General features: G+C 41.1%; 1 protein-coding gene across 3 annotated transcripts in view; it reads left to right on the top strand.

Annotated features, from left to right (window-relative positions):
- CEP152 (centrosomal protein 152) overlaps nt 1-18856 on the top strand; it is a 126919-nt gene that overhangs the window by 94969 nt on the left and 13094 nt on the right. For all 3 annotated transcript variants that reach the window (XM_029575131.1, XM_029575130.1, XM_029575129.1), the window contains 4 exons: nt 3106-3237; nt 4761-5417; nt 8736-8880; nt 10277-10456. In XM_029575131.1, coding sequence (XP_029430991.1) covers nt 3106-3237; nt 4761-5417; nt 8736-8880; nt 10277-10456 — 1114 coding nt within the window. The remainder of the gene's footprint in view (nt 1-3105; nt 3238-4760; nt 5418-8735; nt 8881-10276; nt 10457-18856) is intronic.

The following is an 18856-nucleotide window of genomic DNA, read 5'->3' as shown; positions in this document are numbered from 1 at the left end:
TATCTACAATTCGTAGTGGTAAGAAATCATTACCAGTATCGAGACCTACCATTTGGACTTGCCTCTGCTCCTCGAGTATTCACAAAATGTCTAGTAGTGGTTGCTGCACATCTAAGAAAAAACAGCATTCATGTTTTTCCATACCTAGATGATTGGCTAATCAGAAGTCCATCCAGGCAGGGAGCTCTGTCTGCCTTAAAAAGCACAATACTACTATTACACTCCCTGGGATTTCTAATCAACTATCAAAAATCCCACATCGACCCGTCTCAACTCCTCACATTCATCGGAGCAGACCTTGACACCACAGTGGCGAAAGCGTTTCTTCCAAACAACCGTGCCAACAATCTACCACGTTTGGCGAACTCAATACCAGTTCGCATCTGCCCATCAACTTCTAGTGCTACTAGGACACATAGCCTCGACAGTACATGTTACCCCTATGGTGAAATTAGCCATGAGAAGAACTCAATGGACTTTGAAATCTCAATGGCTACAAGCTTTCCAACCACTGTCGTACACAGTTCAAATTACCCACCAGTTACGTCTATCGCTCCACTGGTGGACAAATCAAACAGCATTGAAAGCTGGTCTCCCATTCCAACAGTCAACTCCGCAAGTCATCCTGACCACAGATGCCTCCAACTTGGGATGCGGAGCTCGTGTCAACAACCTTAAAACACAAGGGACGTGGACTACGCTTGAAATGAAGTGTCAGATAAACTTCTTAGAACTTTGAGCGATGCGATATGCCCTTTATGCCTTCAAAGACTGCCTCTCAAACAAGACTGTGCTGATACAAACGGACAACACAGTAGCAATGTGGTATATAAACAAACAGGGAGGCACAGGCTCTTATCTGCTCTGCCAGGAAGCGGTGCAGATTTGGGCTTGGGCTCTAGAGCATGCCATACATCTCCGAGCAAATTATCTGGCGGGCATACAAAACGTCCTAGCGGACGATCTCAGTCGACATTTCCATCCCCACGAATGTTCTCTGGATCCACGTGTAGCGAGCAAAATCTTTCAATGCTGGGGTCGCCCAACCATAGACCTCTTTGCGTCCAAACTGAACTACAAAGTGGAAAGGTTCTGCTCCCTCCACGACCATCGGCATGCATTCCCCAGGGACTCCTTTGCTCACCCCTGGAACACAGGACTTCTATATGTGTATTCTCCAATCCCGCACATAGCCAAAATTCTCATGAAGCTACAACAGGACAGAGGAACAATGTTCCTCATAGTCCCATACTCCTCGACCTCTCGATCAGAGAGCCAATTCGCCTGGGCACAGCGCCCACTCTCGTAACTCAGACTCAGGGCAAGTTGCGTCATCCCAACCTGACAACTCTTGCCCTGACAGCTTGGATGTTGAAAGCTTAATTCTGCAACCACTTAATCTTTCGACATAAGTCTCTAAAGTTCTCATAGCTTCACGAAAGCCTTCCACACGTAAATCTTACCACTTTAAGAGGATTAGATTTACCAAGTGGTGCACACAAAAAGGTTTTGACCCTTTCTCTTGCCCCTCTCCTTCTTTATTAGATTACCTATGCCATCTTTCGGATTCTGGTCTCCAGACATCCTCCGTAAGAGTACACCTAAATGCCATAGCGGCATACCACAAGGGCATAGCGGATGCGCCAATAACAGCGTAACCCCTAGTAAGTCGGTTTATGAGAGGCTTACTTCACCTTAAGCCTCCCATTCGACCACCGGTCACTGAATGGGACCTAAATATAGTACTGACGAGACTAATGCGGTCACCGTTCGAGCCTCTACATTCCTGTGATGAAAAATTTCTTACATGGAAAGTTATTTTTCTTAGTAGCCATTACATCGGCTAGGAGGGTCAGTGAGTTACAAGCTCTCGTCACATACTCACCCTACACAAGGTTCCTGCATGACAGAGTAGTCCTTCGCACTCACCCCAATTCCTACCAAAAGTGGTAACAGATTTTCACATCAATCAGTCAATAGTCTTGCCTACTTTCTTTCCAAGACCTCACTCTCACCAGAGGGAAAGAGTTTTACACACCTTAGATTGTAAACGTGCGCTAGCTTTTTACCTGAACAGCATGGCAGTCCATAGGAAATCCACCCAACTCTTTGTTTCTTTTGACAAAAATAAACCAGGAGTTGCAGTAGGAAAACACTCTCTCCAACTGGCTAGCAGACTGTATTGAATTCTGTTATGAAAAAGCAAACATTCCTCTCCAGGGGTGAGTAAAAGCACATTCAGTAAGGGCTATGTCTACATCAGTAGCACACTATCGTTCAGTGCCCATTCTAGACATATGTAAAGCAGCAACATGGAGTTCCCTTCACACCTTTGCAGCTCATTATTGTTTGGACAAAGAAGGACGACAAGATTCAGCCTTTGGACAATCTGTCTTAAAGAACTTATTTCCAGTATAATACCAACTCCTTCTACATCCATCCTGCTGTGATTTCAGGCTGCTTCATTTTTTCCAGCAGTACACCAGTTGTTGTGCTTGTTGCACAAGTTGTATGCTGTTGGTATAATGTAAGAATGACTCAGCCTCTAGCTTGCTAATCACCCATATGTGAGGACTATCATCCTGCTTGTCCTGGGATAAAGCAAAATTGCTTACCTTGTAATAGGTGTTATCCCAGGACAGCAGGATGTAGTCCTCACAGAATCCACCCGCCACCCCGCAGAGTTGGGTCCGATACGTTTTATTATTTTATTTTTTTTTAGCTCACGCATACTGCTACAAACGAGACTGAAGGGAGACCCCTGTGCCTGAGAATATCATGGCATACTCAGTAGGCTCAGTGTGCCAGCCAAAAGTTTCTAGAAACTTTTGACAGAAGTTTTCTATACCAAGGCTCCATCTGATGATGTCAGCCATATGTGAGGACTACATCCTGCTGTCCTGGGATAACACCTATTACAAGGTAAGCAATTTTGCTTTCCTCTTGAGACAACAGGTACAGCAAATCTTACGTCAAACAAATATTAGCCAATATTAGTCAATACCATGATACTGTGTGAGTGCTTTTCAGCAAACTAGCACTTTGATGTGTTGCTCAAGAAAATCATCATTAACAGTAATATAATTAAAACATCTTGCTTTGCAGGTAGAAACAGCTGTGAAAAAGGCACGTGCTCGATGGCTTGAAGAGTTAACTAGCCTGGCAGAGTACAAAGCAAACCTAAAGTCTGAACAAGAGAACTGGGAAAAAGAGCACAAGCTCGGTGTAGCCAAACAGGTAATAGAAAATAAGCTTATTTCGATTTATTGTCTGCCTCTGAAAAAGTTTTATGCTCTGCTCCAAACTTTAATCTAAACACCGTTTTGTATGTCACTCATTCCCGGGTACTTCAATTCATAAAGTTGGTGACCATAGTGGATCTGTTTTTAGCCTGCTCCATATGCCATTCAGATTGAATTATATAATGCCTATAATGTTTAAAATTAGGTTAACTGTGAAAGTCATAACATTTTGCAGGTTTACCACATCATTTTAGAATGCAAGTGTTTGAAAACTCTCTTCAAGGATTTCTGCAGCAAGATACAAAATATTCCTTCATAAAGCAGAGTTGCCAATGTCTTGTTCCTTTTCCCAATGTAATCATTGTAATAAGTGATCTGTTTACATCCATTCTAATTTTCACTAAAATATAAAAATTTGCAAAGCACCTTTAAAAATCATGTGATTGTTGATACCAGTGATTATACACAAAGAAAGTCTTTATGGCGTTAAACCAGACTCGTACATTGTGGTCAACGCTTGAAATGTGACTTTTTTGTAAGAGAGCACCCTCTGACAAATATAGAGAGGCTCTATATTCTATGAGGTATCACAATCTAAAAAAACAGCTACTATATATGATGTTCTTTTTGCATTGAGTATTATTATATTTATTTATTTATTTATTTAAAGGATTTATATACCGGAAGTTCCTGTATAATATACATATCACCCCGGTTTACAAGGAACAGTAACTATCGCTTCATTTAGCGGTTTACATTGAACAGATTAATCAAAGTAACAAATTAGTATATATTGCTAAACAGTTAATAAATAACATGCGAGTTAATAAATAAATAACATGGTTATATGTACATCATATAACCATACAACATGGTTATATATACATCATATCCACACCAAAAGGGAGTGCTCAATAAAGATTCCACAGTCCCAAGGATTCAAATTATTTGTAAATCCAAAAGTAGTTTTATTTTTTATGGCGGCAACTCCACTGTATAAAAATGTATTTTTTACAACCACAGGTCCCCCGACACGGACCCGTGTTTCGCCAGGGGCTGCATCGGGGGGGACGCACAACGAGTTTTAAATATAATCAAGTTGAAGTTTATACAGGCGTATAGCAGGGAGCTCCTGCTATACGCCTGTATAAACTTCAACTTGATTATATTTAAAACTCGTTGTGCGTCCCCCCCGATGCAGCCCCTGGCGAAACACGGGTCCGTGTCGGGGGACCTGTGGTTGTAAAAAATACATTTTTATACAGTGGAGTTGCCGCCATAAAAAATAAAACTACTTTTGGATTTACAAATAATTTGAATCCTTGGGACTGTGGAATCTTTATTGAGCACTCCCTTCTGGTGTGGATATTATTTAGAGTGCTCTCTAGTGCTTGGTGGTTTGTGGACTTATATATACATCATAATCATACAGTTGATTGTTTGGTTGACCCTGTCTAAGAACACCTGAATTAATTTGTAAATGAGTACAGGTTTGCCTTTTTTTTTTTTCTTTTATAGATCACAGCAGCTGAAGAGAAATGGAAGAAAGATCACTTGAAAATGCTTGAGCGCTCTGAGAAAGCTGTGGTAAATATGAAACAGAGAGAACTCGAAGAGAAGGTTCTTTCCCTGAGAAGGGAGCTAGAACTGAAGAATGAGGAACTGCCAGCGATGATTAAAGTTGAACTGGCAACTGCACGAGCTCAGTGGAATAAAGAAAAGCAAGAAGAAATCTATAAAATGCAGGAGCAAAATGAGAGAGATTACCGTGCCTTTTTAGATGATCACAGAACCAGAATTGCTGAAGTGCTTGCCTTGGCCAAAAATGACTTTGAAAGGCAAAAAACCGAGTTGCGCTCTCAGAAAGAAAGTGAAATAAAGGAACGCTTGGAGCAAAATCGGGAAGAATGGATGGTCCAAGAGACCAAGAAGCTGCAAAAGGAGAGAGAACAGCAGGAGAATGAGATTTTTGCTGAACTTGAGTATATCCTGAAGGAAATTCATGAAGAATTGGATAAAGGTACATTTAATTCATGCACTTCAATTAATAAACTGCCTAATACTTCCTGCAAATTGAGCATCCGCTGTCGGGAAAAGTTAAGAGCTTGTCTGTTACAAGCGTATAGAGACGCTGTTCACAAAATTCTAGACCATGCTAAGCAAGAATGGAAAAAGGTAAGACCGTTTGTTAATGGAATAAATTTGTGCCACTTAAGAAATAACAAGAAGCCTGGTGCTTGCAGTATTTTGCAAAACTATAACTATTTTCTTTATTCTTGGCCTGTGTGAAGAGTTTTTTTTTTATTCAAAAGGCTAGAATGATGTTGGTAGTATTTTGTCTTTGATGTGCACTCTTGGTTTGACATACTGCTAGCAATTAACTTTCAAACTTACAGATTTTTGCATAGTACTCCATTAGCAAACAGTACATTACACACTTAGGGAAACATTTTCAAAAGGATTTCCGTGCGTAAAAGTAGCATATGTCATAGCATATATTGTAGCAATTGTGACAAGCTCATTTATGCGCTTAGAGGTGAATTTTAAAAGCCTGGTGTGCACATTAATTAGGGGATGTGCGAATAAGTTGGGCTCGCACGTGTTGAGCGATTTTTTTTTTTTTTTTTTTTTTTTTTTTAAAGCCCTCCAGATACGCGTGTATCTCCTGCAGTATGCACATCTCCAAAGATTTCAAAAAGGGATGTAGGTGGGGTATAGGTGTCTCTGGGTGCAAACCTGAGGTGTGCACATAAATACCTATGCACCCTAGCGCGTGCGCTGGGGTCCCCTGCTGCATAACTTTACTTCTGCTAGGTGTAAGTTTAAAAAACAAAAATAATAAAGAAAACTAGGCAGATCTGCAAGGTTTAAGGGTCAGGGCTAACTGGAGGAGTGAAGGTTATTAAAAATAGGGGGGTTTGGAGGACCTTTCTTAACTGGGCAAACTGGCAATGAACTGGTAAAATGGACAATGGCCCTTGACATGTGCCCTTTTTAAAATCCCCCGATTTACATGATAGAAGTGGGATTTGCATGCAGAGGCATGCGCCCACTTAAAAATCGGTACATGTGCATGGCCAGGCTATTGTATAACATGCACATACCCTGTTTCCCCGAAAATAAGACAGTGTCTTATATTAATTTTTGCTACCAAAGATGCACTAGGCCTTATTTTCAGGGGATGTCTAATACCGTAGAGCTGCTGGCTGCCCCTGCGTCAGCCACGCCTCACCAGTGTGCTGTCAGAGAGAGGTAGGAGTGTGCAGCATTCATGGTAGTCAGCTTGGGCTGACTCTGCTGCTTTTGAACCTCTGCACACTGCTTGGAAGGGGTCCCCCGACTGGTACTGCCACCATCCCCAGATGTCAGTAATCTTGCTGCCACTGTCACTGCTGCCGCGTGGCTATTGGGGAGGCGCCGATTGCTGCTACTGACACTGAAGCCCATTCTGCTGCCTCCTCTGTGCAGGCCCCGTGGGCTTCCACTTTCTCCATGCTGATCTCGTACATTGTGAGATCCGCATAGAGAAAGTGCTATTCTTGCACATTCCCAAAGATTACATGTGCCAATCACTAAAAAGTAAATTTATTTTTTTTTTTACCTTTGCTGGCTGATGTTAGTTTTCTAATCGGTTGGTCACAGGCTTTTTTTTTCCCCACCTTCCCTTATTTTTTTGCCAATTCTTTTTATATTGTCCTTTTTTCTTCCATATTTCTTTTCTCTCCATCTTCTTCCCTCAAACACAGTCAGGTTCTCATTCTCACATGCATTTCTCTCTCTCACACACACACAGGCTCTCACTGTCACATGCTGTCTCTCATACAATCATTCATACACATAGTCTCTCACTGGCACATGCTGTCTGACTCTCACACACACAGGCTCTCTCACTCCCACATGCTGTCTTGCTCAAGCATAGGCTCTCACAGTCACACGCTGTCTCTCTCACACACACAGAGGCTCTCACATGCTGCTTCTGCAAACATTCAGATCCTCACTCCCACACACAATCTCTCAACTCATCTCATACACGCACGCACACACCCTCTACAGACCCTCAGCCTCTCTCTCACCTCTGGGCCTCCTCTTCGCGGGTCACCGCAGGATGGGCTCTGCAGCGGCCCTGAACTTCTCGGGCCTCTTCCTCGGCCCTGCTACCGGGCCTCTTCCTCTTCTTGGGCCGCTGCGACTTGGGATTCGCAGCAGCCCGCGGCTGCTCCTCTTCTGCACGCGCTGATGCTCTTTCTCCTTCCTGCCCATGCGGCTCCGGCAACGTTTACTTCCGGGCCGCACAGGCAGGAAGGAGGAAGAGCATCAACACGTTTGAACGCGATCTTTTTCTTCGGGCAAGAAGGCTCAGCGGCCGCATGAGCCTCCTTGCGCCCGGGCGCATCGGCTCCCCTCGGGATACCGCTGCTCGCGTCTGCCCCTAATACTTTGGAAACTTTATTTAAAAAAAAAAAATAAAAATTTTTTAAATGACGTCACAGGATTGACCGGCCCACCGGGGGAAGCCCGATCCCCCAATAGGTCAATCCGCCCCCGTTTACAAGGGATGCCTTACTTTCGGGAGAGGTCTTATATTTAAGAATTCGGCAAAATCTCTACTAGGTCTTATTTTTGGGGGATGTCTTATTTTCGGGGAAACACGGTAGGTTATAAAATGGACGTGTCCCTGGGCACTGCTGACGTATGCGCACTCACTCACTGGTTTGAAAGTTACCATCCCTAAGTGCACTTACGTGTGTAAACCTAGTTTTAAGTGTGTAAATCCTTTTGAAAAATTTGCCTCCTTAAGAAATAGAACACATTTATAAATATTTATTAGCATAACTATTGGCAATGAATGAATCTGTGTGTTGACCAACAATCACAGGCAACTATAATTTTGTGTACAAACTGCATACATTTTTTGGTTGCTTAAGGCCTGTTGTAAAAATTGGTCATTAAATATCTAGTTGATGTATCGATATCACGTAGAGGATGTCCAAGGGTTGTGAAGGAGGCGATGGATGAAGGTATTAGAAACTTGGAATATGATGGGAGAGAGAGACCACAAGATCCACCCAGTCTCCCTGTTTTCTCTTTTTGTTGTGCAGCAAGCTGCTTGAGCTCTGGGCTTATCTTCATTTCCCCACAACCAAGGATACTCTTTCCCATGTTTAATTAAATTCTGGCATTGTTTTTGCCTCATCACTTCCACTAGTAGACTGTTGATGCATCCTTCACTCTTTCTGATAAGAAATATTTCCTTATGACAAATCCTGAATCCTTCACACTTTCAACCATGTACTAATGTCTCTGGTTTTAGCACGTTTACCTTTCCAGTGAAGAATGCTAGGCTCTCGTGCATTATTTATAATACTGTTGGGAAGGATAAGGGGGTTTAACATTGTAGTGAAAAGTATATGGAAGATATATGCTTTGAGAGGTTGATTTTAGTGAAGTGTATGTTGGAGTTTGAGTGTCATCAGTTTCTGATATGAATTTCAGCAAAACGAGGAAAACATAATTGAATCTTTAAAATATGGCAACGTTTACCCTGATCAAAAACAAGTGGGAACAAGTGGTGAACTTAAAAGACTTCAAGTGAAAGGACATCACAAGGAAAAACCATTAAGGAAGACTCCTGAAAATGGTATCTTAACTTGACATTGTATTTGATTTACATATTATCAATATACAAAGGCCATGAAGAATACATTTAGGATAAGCATGGGATTTCTTTTCTCATCAATTAAATGCTCAAAAAGGAATTAAATAATCATAAGAAATAATTGGATAACGTAGTTTAGACCACTAAAGGGAGGAATCCAAGGACAGAAATTCTCTAAAAAGATAAAGAGCAATCCTTCCAAAAATCAAAAAATGTTAAAGGGTAAGCCTGGTTTCATGGAGATTACAATAATGCCATAACCTTAAATAATGAAGAGGATAATTTGCAAAGAGACTTCTGTAGGTAAAATCGTGTTTTGCCTGTAGAAATAACCTTTTATAAAATTTCCTACCTGATATGCAAGTAAACGTATGCACATGTGTCCTGTATGTGTGTGAGTTTACCCAGACTGTTCCTGGGGCAGGGATATGGAGGGGTTTGCACTTAGTTTTAAAAATGCAAAGTATGCTTGTATGTGCCTAAAATTTCCGTGCTCAGTTTAGCAGGTGTAATTGTGTGCGGGTAGTTTTGATGGAATAATTTACATGATGGAAAAATATGTGCATACTTTCCCTTTGAAAAGTGGGGTAACTTATGCATGTATTTGCTGTCTAAATTATGTAGGCGGTTACAAAATTACCCCCATATTGAGTCATCTGTGGTGGCATTTTACGTGCTAAATTTCAGAATTTTATTCTGGGCTTACGTGTTTGCATTATAAGCACTTAATATTATTGCCACCCTATCAAAGTTGGGTAGTGGACAGCAGGTGGTTAAGTTTCTTGCTTATAACTAGCACCTTTTGAAATGGTGGTAGACGATAGTTCTAGAGTGACTCTTCTTTCATTAAGGGCTAAATTTTCAAAACCTAAAAAAAAAAGCCCACACGTATAAAACTGTGTATAATGCATATTTAAATAGCTGTTAGAAAATGGCCTGCAGCTCGGTACATGTAAAGAACTTGCTTCCTTTTCATGGCTGTGGAGTTAGGGCAGAATTGGAACTTAAGGATATATTTTGATTTTACAACATGTGGACATTAACCCACACAGGTTATGCCCTCCTTTTGTATGCATTATTCTGTGTACGTACCAGGCTAATAATTACCTACACATTTTAAATGCAATTGTGTGGATACAAATTTGCTTTGAAAATTTGGGTAAATTCTTATGATGTTATGATATTTTATTATATCTATGTGTTTTTAGTTTTGTAAACTGCTGCTTTGATTTTTTTCTTTTTCTGAAAAGCGGTATAAGAAGTCAATAAACTAAACTATGTGCAGAATGTACCTGAATAGATAGTTATAAAAGTATCCTGTAGAAGCTGAAGTAGGACTGTTATTTTTCCCTAACTTGTAATATTAACAATTCTGCAGATCAGTATTGTACAGAAATTAACCTCCACCCAGAGGAATATTCTTGCTGCAGGCATTATTTCCAGCAACTTGAGGAATCAAAGAATGAAGTCCAAGAACTGAAAAGAAAGCTAGAGAAAGTGTGCAGACATCTCCAGATGACAGTAAGAGAACACAAAGCCAGAGGAGAACAAATTAAAGGTTAGCTGTTTTTGTATATTTTGGTCACCATAAATAGAGTAAGCCAGGAAGAGAGGTCCTGATTATGTACTGGTTTCATTTTTGCAGATTTTAGAAATGTATCAGTGCTGAGAAAGTTTGTGAACCTCAAGTATTATAATAATTACAAGTTATCTCTTACCATGGTACCCTTGTTTAATTGAAACCAGTCTTATGCAATAAAAAGGGTATAAATTAAACAATTCCATGTTTGTTGAGACATTATGTACAAAGTAGGAGCAATGGAGTCATTATTTAAAGCAGTTTAGCTAAGTTTGGATTTAAAAATCCTGCCAGTTGGACCACCCCTGACATAGCCAGATAAGTTATCTGTTTGAAAACTGGCTGTATCGGAAGCGTTGTCCATCTACATTAGCTGGAGCTTATCTGGCTAACTTTTAGATCTCAGCTAAAGAACCCGGATACGTTTATCTGGGTAACTTTACTACCTGCCCAGCAACTGAAAATGGCCCCAGAAAGACTAATTTGTGTGTGAAATAATTTGGAATCTGTGAAGAGAACTTGTTTCCCTAGCACAATTAATTGACTAATTAGAATCAGGTGCTTAAATAAATGGGTAATGAGTAAACCACCCTGCAAAGTAAATGTGCATAATTGAATTTAGGAATCCTATATAAAGGTCCAAAAAGTTTTGAGTTTGGTCCTCACTATAAAAAAACAAAACAAAAAAAACAACTCATCATGCCCTAATCAAAAGAAATTTCAGAGAATCTGCGAAAAAGAATAGCTGATGTTTATCTGTTTGGACAGGGTTACAAGACCATTTCAAAGCATGTGAGGCTCCATCCATCCACTGTGACTGATAGTCTACAGATGGAAAAAGCTGAAGACTACAGCATCAACATGTTCCTCTCCCCTGTATGAATCCCTCTGTGCTTTTAATAGAAAAGGCAGAGGAAGCTCCATGGATTGCCTAAAGTCACATATTCAATAACGTGTTTATTTTGTTTCTAAACCATTTCGTTACTCCTGTATATTCCGCTGGCAGTTTATTTATGAAATGAAGAAAGGAAGGTGATCTGGGGCTCTGGGTAGCATTGTGTGAAAACTTTCCCAATAGGAGGACACAGGATCAACTCTCGGTCCCATGCCTGGCCCCCCCCTTCCCCCCCGCATTTTTAAAACACCTTGCTATTGGGAAATAGAGGGACTTCAAAAAATAAACACATAAATACAAACCAGATAGGGAAAGAGGAGAATTTTGAAGTACCAGCCTGGGTCTCCCAAAATATCCAGCAGATTTCTCTAATACCATCATCTTGAGAACAAGACAAGAACAGGACACCTAAAAATGTTCTTTAAAATTTACAAAAGAGAGCATGTATTTCATCCTTCACAAGTAATAGCAAATTTTTATCCTAGGTATCCAGTTGAGATGTCATTATATTGGTATAAATCCACTCGCATACTGTATAGCTTTATTTTACCAACTTATGTGTTCATGAAAAAAATTTAATTATTTTTAAATAAACTGGGGGATGGGGAGGAGGAAGGTGGAGGGCATAGAAGAGAGTGAATGATGATTTAAGTCCTTGCAAAATATATTCTTCTGTGCGTGTTTCATTTAGTTTTATATGGGTGGGTTCATAAAGAAGAGATGCTAAAGTCCAATATTTACTTTTTTGTAGGTTTTAGTGCAGTTATGCCAGGTACTTGTGACCTGGATTGGCTACTGTTTGAGACACGATAGTTGGACTGACCCAGTATGGTGATTCTTATGTTCTTACAAGGCACGCAGAATTATGCCTTTGTTGAGAGCGATATGTTTGTTGTGGAATGCTCTTCCATTAAATATTAGAAACTGTTCTGTTATCTTTTAGGAAGAAAGTAATCCACCTTGAATAATGCTGTAGAAGGAGAAATAGAAATCTTTTAAATAAATACATGAATGAATATATTCTAATCTAAACCCTTAAGTGAGAAAGATAATCCCACTGAATAAGTAACTCAGACAGGATATATTTTGACTATTTATTCAACAAAAGATTCAACAATACGTATCCTTATGTGAAAATATATGTAAACTCTTCAGTCAGTAACGGGTGGCACCTCCTTAAGCAGCAAAAACTTCAGCTAAACGTTTCTTGTAACTGTTAATCTGTCCCTGACATTGACCTTGAGAAATTTTAACCCAATCTTCCATCCAGATCTGTTTCCACTATGTGACATTTGAGGGCTTCCTTCCATGAACCAGCTTGCTTCAGATCTTGCCACAATATTTCAGTGCCGTTTAGGTCAGGATTTTGACTTGGCCAATCCAAAACAAAATCCCTTCTTCTTTGGTCATTCTGTAGTAGATTTACTTGAATATTTAGGGTTGTCGTCTTGCTGCATGACCCACTTTCTAATGAGCTTCAGCTCATGGATGAATGGCCTGACATGCTCCTCTAGAATTTTCAGATATAAAGCAGAATTCATGCTTCTGTCAATGATGGTAAGCAATCAGATCCTGATGCAGCAAAGCAGCCCCACGCCATGATATCTCCACTACCATGTTTAACAGCAAGACATTTGTTATTGTTACCAAAAAGTTTCACTCATCTGTCCAAAGATCATTATTCCAGAAGTCTTGAGGGTCATCCAGATACTCTTTAACAAACCTGAGGTGAGCAGCAACATTCTTTTTAGGGAGCAGTGACTTCTTCCTAGCTATCTTCCCATTCTCATTCAGTGTTTTTCCTGATGATTAACACATGGACTCTCATCAGCCACAGCGATAGGGGCCTGCAGATCTTTAGACATTAGTCTAGGGTTCTTTCTGACTTCATGGATAATTTCCAATTTGCTCTTGGGGTAAATTTTGGCATGACAACAGCTTCTGAGTCACTGTGGCTAGATTTTATGCAAAAATGTCTCACAAATATCCCTGACTCTCCTCCACCTGCTCAGCCAGAATCACCAATTCTGCAGTCGTTTGCCATACAAGAAGAATCCCAATCTTCAATTCCACTTTTTCAAGTGAGACAAGAGATACCATCACCAGATCCTACCATAAAATCCCAAAATTCTCATCCTTCTAAGGACAGACCAACATCAGAAGTACTACCGGTAAGTCTGTCAGACACTCAGGAAGAATCTGTCATGTTATTCTGATAAGTCAGCTGGTCTACCATTAGAACTTTCATATGAGCATGCCAGGAGAATCTCCCTATCAGAATATAGGTTTTAACCAGCCTTTTGTGGGGTGGTATCAGGTAGAAGTAAATAAGATCATCTTGCTTCAAGAAAATCTTATAGTTTTAGATGGAAGAGATTTTCCATCTGGTGTGCAGGTGTAAAGCAGGCTTCCTTTAATTGTCCTATCCTGATCCTGCTTCATTGTCTCTTAAATCTCTCTGCTTTGGGTTTTAAAGACTAATTTGATTAGAGTTTACCTGAGTGCAGAAGTAGCTTATTACCAGCATTCAGGAGTAGTATCTGTTTCTCAGCTACCTACTGTTGCTAGATTTATGAAAGGCCAAAATCATCTTCATTCTCCAATGAAGTATCTTCCTACTCATTGGTACTATTCTGTCTAAGCTATATGGGTGTGCGGCGTGCACTTTTCTCACAACTGTACACAGCTTTTACTTCCCCGAGCAGGAAGACTGTCGGGACCATGGTAGAGCTCATCCCACCATGGCACAAAGAAAAGAAGAGGCCCCAAAACTCTGGGTGCTCCTCCTCCTTCCTGCCTGCATGGCCTCGGAAGAAACAAGTTGCTAGAGCCACAAGTGCAGGAAGGAGGAGGAGCATTGGCCCATGTGCAGAAAAGGAGCAGTGTCTGTGGCAGGGCTACCGCAGATCCCATCTCTAGGCCCAGAGGGGAGAGGGAGGCCGAGGCCTTGGGGATAGAGTGTATGTGAGTGAGTCGAGAGATTGCATGTGTGAGATACAGCGAGTGAGAGCGTGTGTGTGTGTGTGTGTGAGAGAGAGAGAGACAGACAGCATGTGAGAGTGAGAGCCTGTGTGTGTGAGAGAGACAGCATGTGAGAGTGAGAGCCTGTGTGTGTGTGTGTGTGTGAGAGAGAGAGCCAGTATGTATGTATGAGAGGGAGAAAGCATGTGAGAGCCGTGAGAGTGGGAGCCTGTGTGTACGAGAGAGAGCATTCAAGATCCTGTGTGAGACAGCATGTGTGAGTAGGAGGCTGGTATGAGAGAGTGTGTGTGCGAGAGAGAGACAGCATGTGAAAATGAGAGCCTGAGTGTGTTTGAGGGAGGAAGGGAAGAAAAGTGGAGAAAGAAGAACCAGCCAAAAAAAAAAAAAGTCCAAGGAAATGGGAAAAGACCAAGAAAGGGAACATAAAAAAAAAAAAAAAAGCCTGGGACCAACCAATTAGAAAAATAAGATCAGACAACAAAGGTAAAAAAAAAATTATATTTAATTTTTAGTGATTGGCATATGTTATCTTTGGGAATGTGTATTACAAATTTGAATTTTGTTCTTCAGTATTCCACTGTTCAGAGACTGGTTTCTCAGGCTGTCCATTTTATTTTTGTTTTCATGTTTGTTTCTAATTTGTAGTCCCTTGCTCTGTATTAGGTAAGGGTCTGTGTGTTCTGCACGTGTAACCGAGGTGCAGTTTTTCTGTAGAGCTTTGTAGCAGTACAGCTTGTTTTGTAAACATCAGTAGGTGGTGCATTAGTGTTCTAGGGCATGGTATAATATTTGCATCGCTACCATGTCATAGATGAGGCTGCTGCTGTTTTGAGACCTGAGATAGTGCTGGTATGGTAAGGCAAGGTTGTAGATGTCTTTATTTATGCAGGGGTTTGTGTTACTTTTCAAAGTGTTTGGCAGTGAAGGGTTTGCAGTTATTGAGATGAGTGTGTGTGCAGAAGAGAAGGAGAATTGAGTGAGTGCATATGTGCATAAGAGTCTGGGAAGTGAATGAAGCATGTGTAGGTGTTTGTGAGAATGAACATGTATATGTGAGAGAGAGTATGAGAGTCAATATGCAAGTATGTTAGTATGTGTGTGTATATGAGAAAGTTTGTGTGCATACTGCTACCAATGTTACCTCTGACTGGGTTACTGAGCATAAAAATGTTTACACACAGCAACCCCCAGTCCTTAGAGGGAACATTGCTCATTGGGATCGTGTGAGCTCATGAAACCACTTTTTGAACCTCTAGCATCAGCACAACTAACATTTCTTTCTTGGAATATTCTGTTTCTGATAGTTCTTACCTCTGCACTCAGGGTCAGTGAGTTGCAAGCCATAAACGTGTATGTCTCATACACACAAATCTACAAAGACAAAAGTATTAAAAACACATCCAAAATTCCTACCTAAAGTAGTTTCTCAATTTCATTTGACTCAGTTCATTATTTTGCCAACATTTTTCCAAGGGCAACACACTAAGGGTAAGCAGGCTTTTCATACCTTGGACTGCAGGAAAGCAGTATTGTTTTATTTAAACAGAACAAAGCCTTGCAGAAAGTTGTCTCTGCTCTTCATCTCTTTCAACCCAGGGGTTTCAGTTGTGAAGCAAACTCTTTCCACATGGAGATCTAGATTTCCTATGGTTAAACTCAAGGCCAACAACTTCAGAGTAAGGTAAAAACAGCAGCTGCTTAAACCAATCTTCACTCTGCATCCATAGAAGAGATTTATAAAGCTTCTATGTGGTCATCTAACATGCTCATTATTGTCTAGAAAATGCATCATGTCAGGATAGAGTAAAGCTTAAAAGCTTATTTAACTGGAAACATAATTCATCTGTCCATCCATATCAAATCTCAGCTCTACAATCTCTACCACTCTCTCAGAGATCTCTTGTGTTTGTCCCATGCTTTCTTGAATTCAGATACTGTCGTCATATCCATCACCTCTACTTGGTAGTCTGTTCTATGCATTTACAACCCTTTCTGTAAAGAAATCTTTCCTTAGATTACTCCTGAGTCTACCTCCTTCACCCTCATCCCATGAGCCCTTGTTCCAGAGCCTCCTTTCCATTGAAAAAGGCCTGCCTAGTATGCATTGATACATTGGAGGAATTTTAATGACTCTGTCATATTTCCCCTATCCTGTCTTTCCTCTAGGGTACAATGTTTAGATCTTTCTCATACACTTCATAGTGAAGACCACTTATCCAAACCTTTTTTAAACCCAGCTACACTAATTGCCCTAACCACATCCTCTGGCAACGAATTCCAGAGCTTGATTGTGTGTTGAATGAAATAATTTTCTCTGATTTGTTTTAAATGTGCTACTTACTAACTACATAGCATGCCCCCTAGTCCTTTTATTATTTGAGAGAGTAAATAACTGATTCACATTTACACGTTTTAGTCCTCTCATGATTTTAAACACCTCTATCATATCCCCCCTCAGCCGTCTCTTCTCTAAGCTGAACAGCCCTAACCTCTTCAGCCTTTCCTCATATGGGAGCTGTTCCATCCCCTTTATCATTTTGGTTGCCCTTCTCTGTACCTTCTCCATCGCAATTATATCTTTTTTGAGACGCAGCGACCAGAATTGTACACAGTATTCAAGGTGCGGTCTCACTATGGAACAATATAGAGGCATTATGACATTCTCGGTTTTATTCACCATTCCCTTCCTAATAGTTCCTAAATTTCTATTTGCGTTTTTTTGTCCGCCGCCGCACACTGAGCCAGTAATTTGAACGTATTATCCACTATGAGGACTAGATCTTCTTCTAGCATGGCAAGCACAATATTGGAAAAACTGGGGTGAGGAGGGTCTTTGACACATTGGGAAGGAGTGCTTGGCAGGGATCTGGCAAGACCCCTGCCTACCCCCCTTGCTGCCTCTAGAGGCAGCCCAGCATTTTAAAAAAGTAAAAAAAAAAAAAAAAAGAATGTAAAATCATTGTAGCAATGCTTCCTACACAAACCCCTCCCGTTTCAAAATACAGCACCTATAGCCTCCCCAATCCAAACCCACCACACTCTAGCCCCGTGTTTCCCAGTCTTTTTCAGCCCAAGGCACGTTTATATAAACAAAACAAATTTGTAGCACACCAGACTCCCGCTCCTCAACCTTCCCCCTTCTACACAGTACCTCATTGGCCCCAGCACATTATTAATTTGCCTCCTCCAGTTGCCACCAGCAGCAGGGCCGGTACAAGGGTCTGTAGTGCCCTAAGCAGACCAATGTAACACTGCCCCCCCCCCCCAAACCTACCCTGAGTTGAAAGTGCTTCTCTTACAGTGGTAGATATATTTGCCGCCTTTCAGTTCTCTCTCATTCTCCCGCACTCTCTCCTAGCAGCCCAAAACTCTTTCCTATAACCTTCTTCAACTGCGGGCCGCGGAGTCTTCTTCCTGCTGTGCATGTGCATCCACATAGTCCTCAGCGGCAGTGCACATGTGCACCTACATCTGTGGTGAAGGATTATGGGAGTGGTTTTTGTGCTTCCCTCCTGGACATTGATTTTTTTAGAAGACGAGTTGCAGGATAGGCTCTCAGCCACATCTCACCAGGAGGGGAAGCACTGCTCTAGCCCACCCTTCTGCAGTCATACCTGGTAGTCTTAAGTGGTTCCCTGTACCCTTATTGGGTCCCTGGTAGTCCAGTGAGGAGCTGAGCATCCCAAAGGCTCAGGCCGGCTGCCGCCATTTTAAATGCTGGTCCACCTCTAGAGGTGCAGGGAAGTAGGTAGGGATCTTTGACATAACCGGGAGGGATGCTTTAGGGCCATTGTTGACCCTTTTTAAAAAGCATCCCAGAGACATTGGAAAGTGCATTAGTGTCCTGATGCCTCCTTGAAAAGTCAGCTACATCTTCTGAGTTGTAGCTGACTTTTCAGAAAATAATGTGGCTTGCGTTTTTTGAGGCAAGCCACATTATTTTATTTACATAAAATTAGGTATGAATGAGATGCTTTTCAGGGATTTGCAAAGTTTATGCATGCAAAGCAGCTCATTTAAATACACGTGCTTTTTGGTGAAAAGATGTGATGTGATATGTAATATTGCTACGTTTAAGCTATAGCACATGACAAATGCTGTTCTTGACAGGTTAAACACATTATGCCTTAATAAATATACCCCTAAGTTTGTACCTGAGTCAGTGAGGGTGAAGTGACTTGCTCAAAGACAAAGGAAGTGTCAATGGAATTTAAACCCTGGCTTCCCAATTGTGAATAATAATGAGCTGTCGAGCAATGGGAACAACTGTTTTTGGTTTGGCTGTTTCGTTTTTCACTCTCTTTTTGGGCTTCTAGCTCAATTGGAACTTGGCTTTTCTGAAGAACTGTGCCATGAACCTTCATTTGCAAGTCCAGCCATTGCAGTGACAATCCTCACCCAGGGGCCAAAGATTGCAGTTCCTTTAGGAACTGTGGACCTTGAATCTAGCAACTAGATGTAACTGTTGTGCAATGGCTGAGATTCTTTTTTTTTTCCCGTTC

Source organism: Rhinatrema bivittatum, chromosome 13, assembly GCF_901001135.1.
Source record: "Rhinatrema bivittatum chromosome 13, aRhiBiv1.1, whole genome shotgun sequence".
Classification (NCBI taxonomy): Eukaryota; Metazoa; Chordata; class Amphibia; order Gymnophiona; family Rhinatrematidae; genus Rhinatrema; species Rhinatrema bivittatum.
This window is presented reverse-complemented; position numbering and strand designations above follow the sequence as displayed.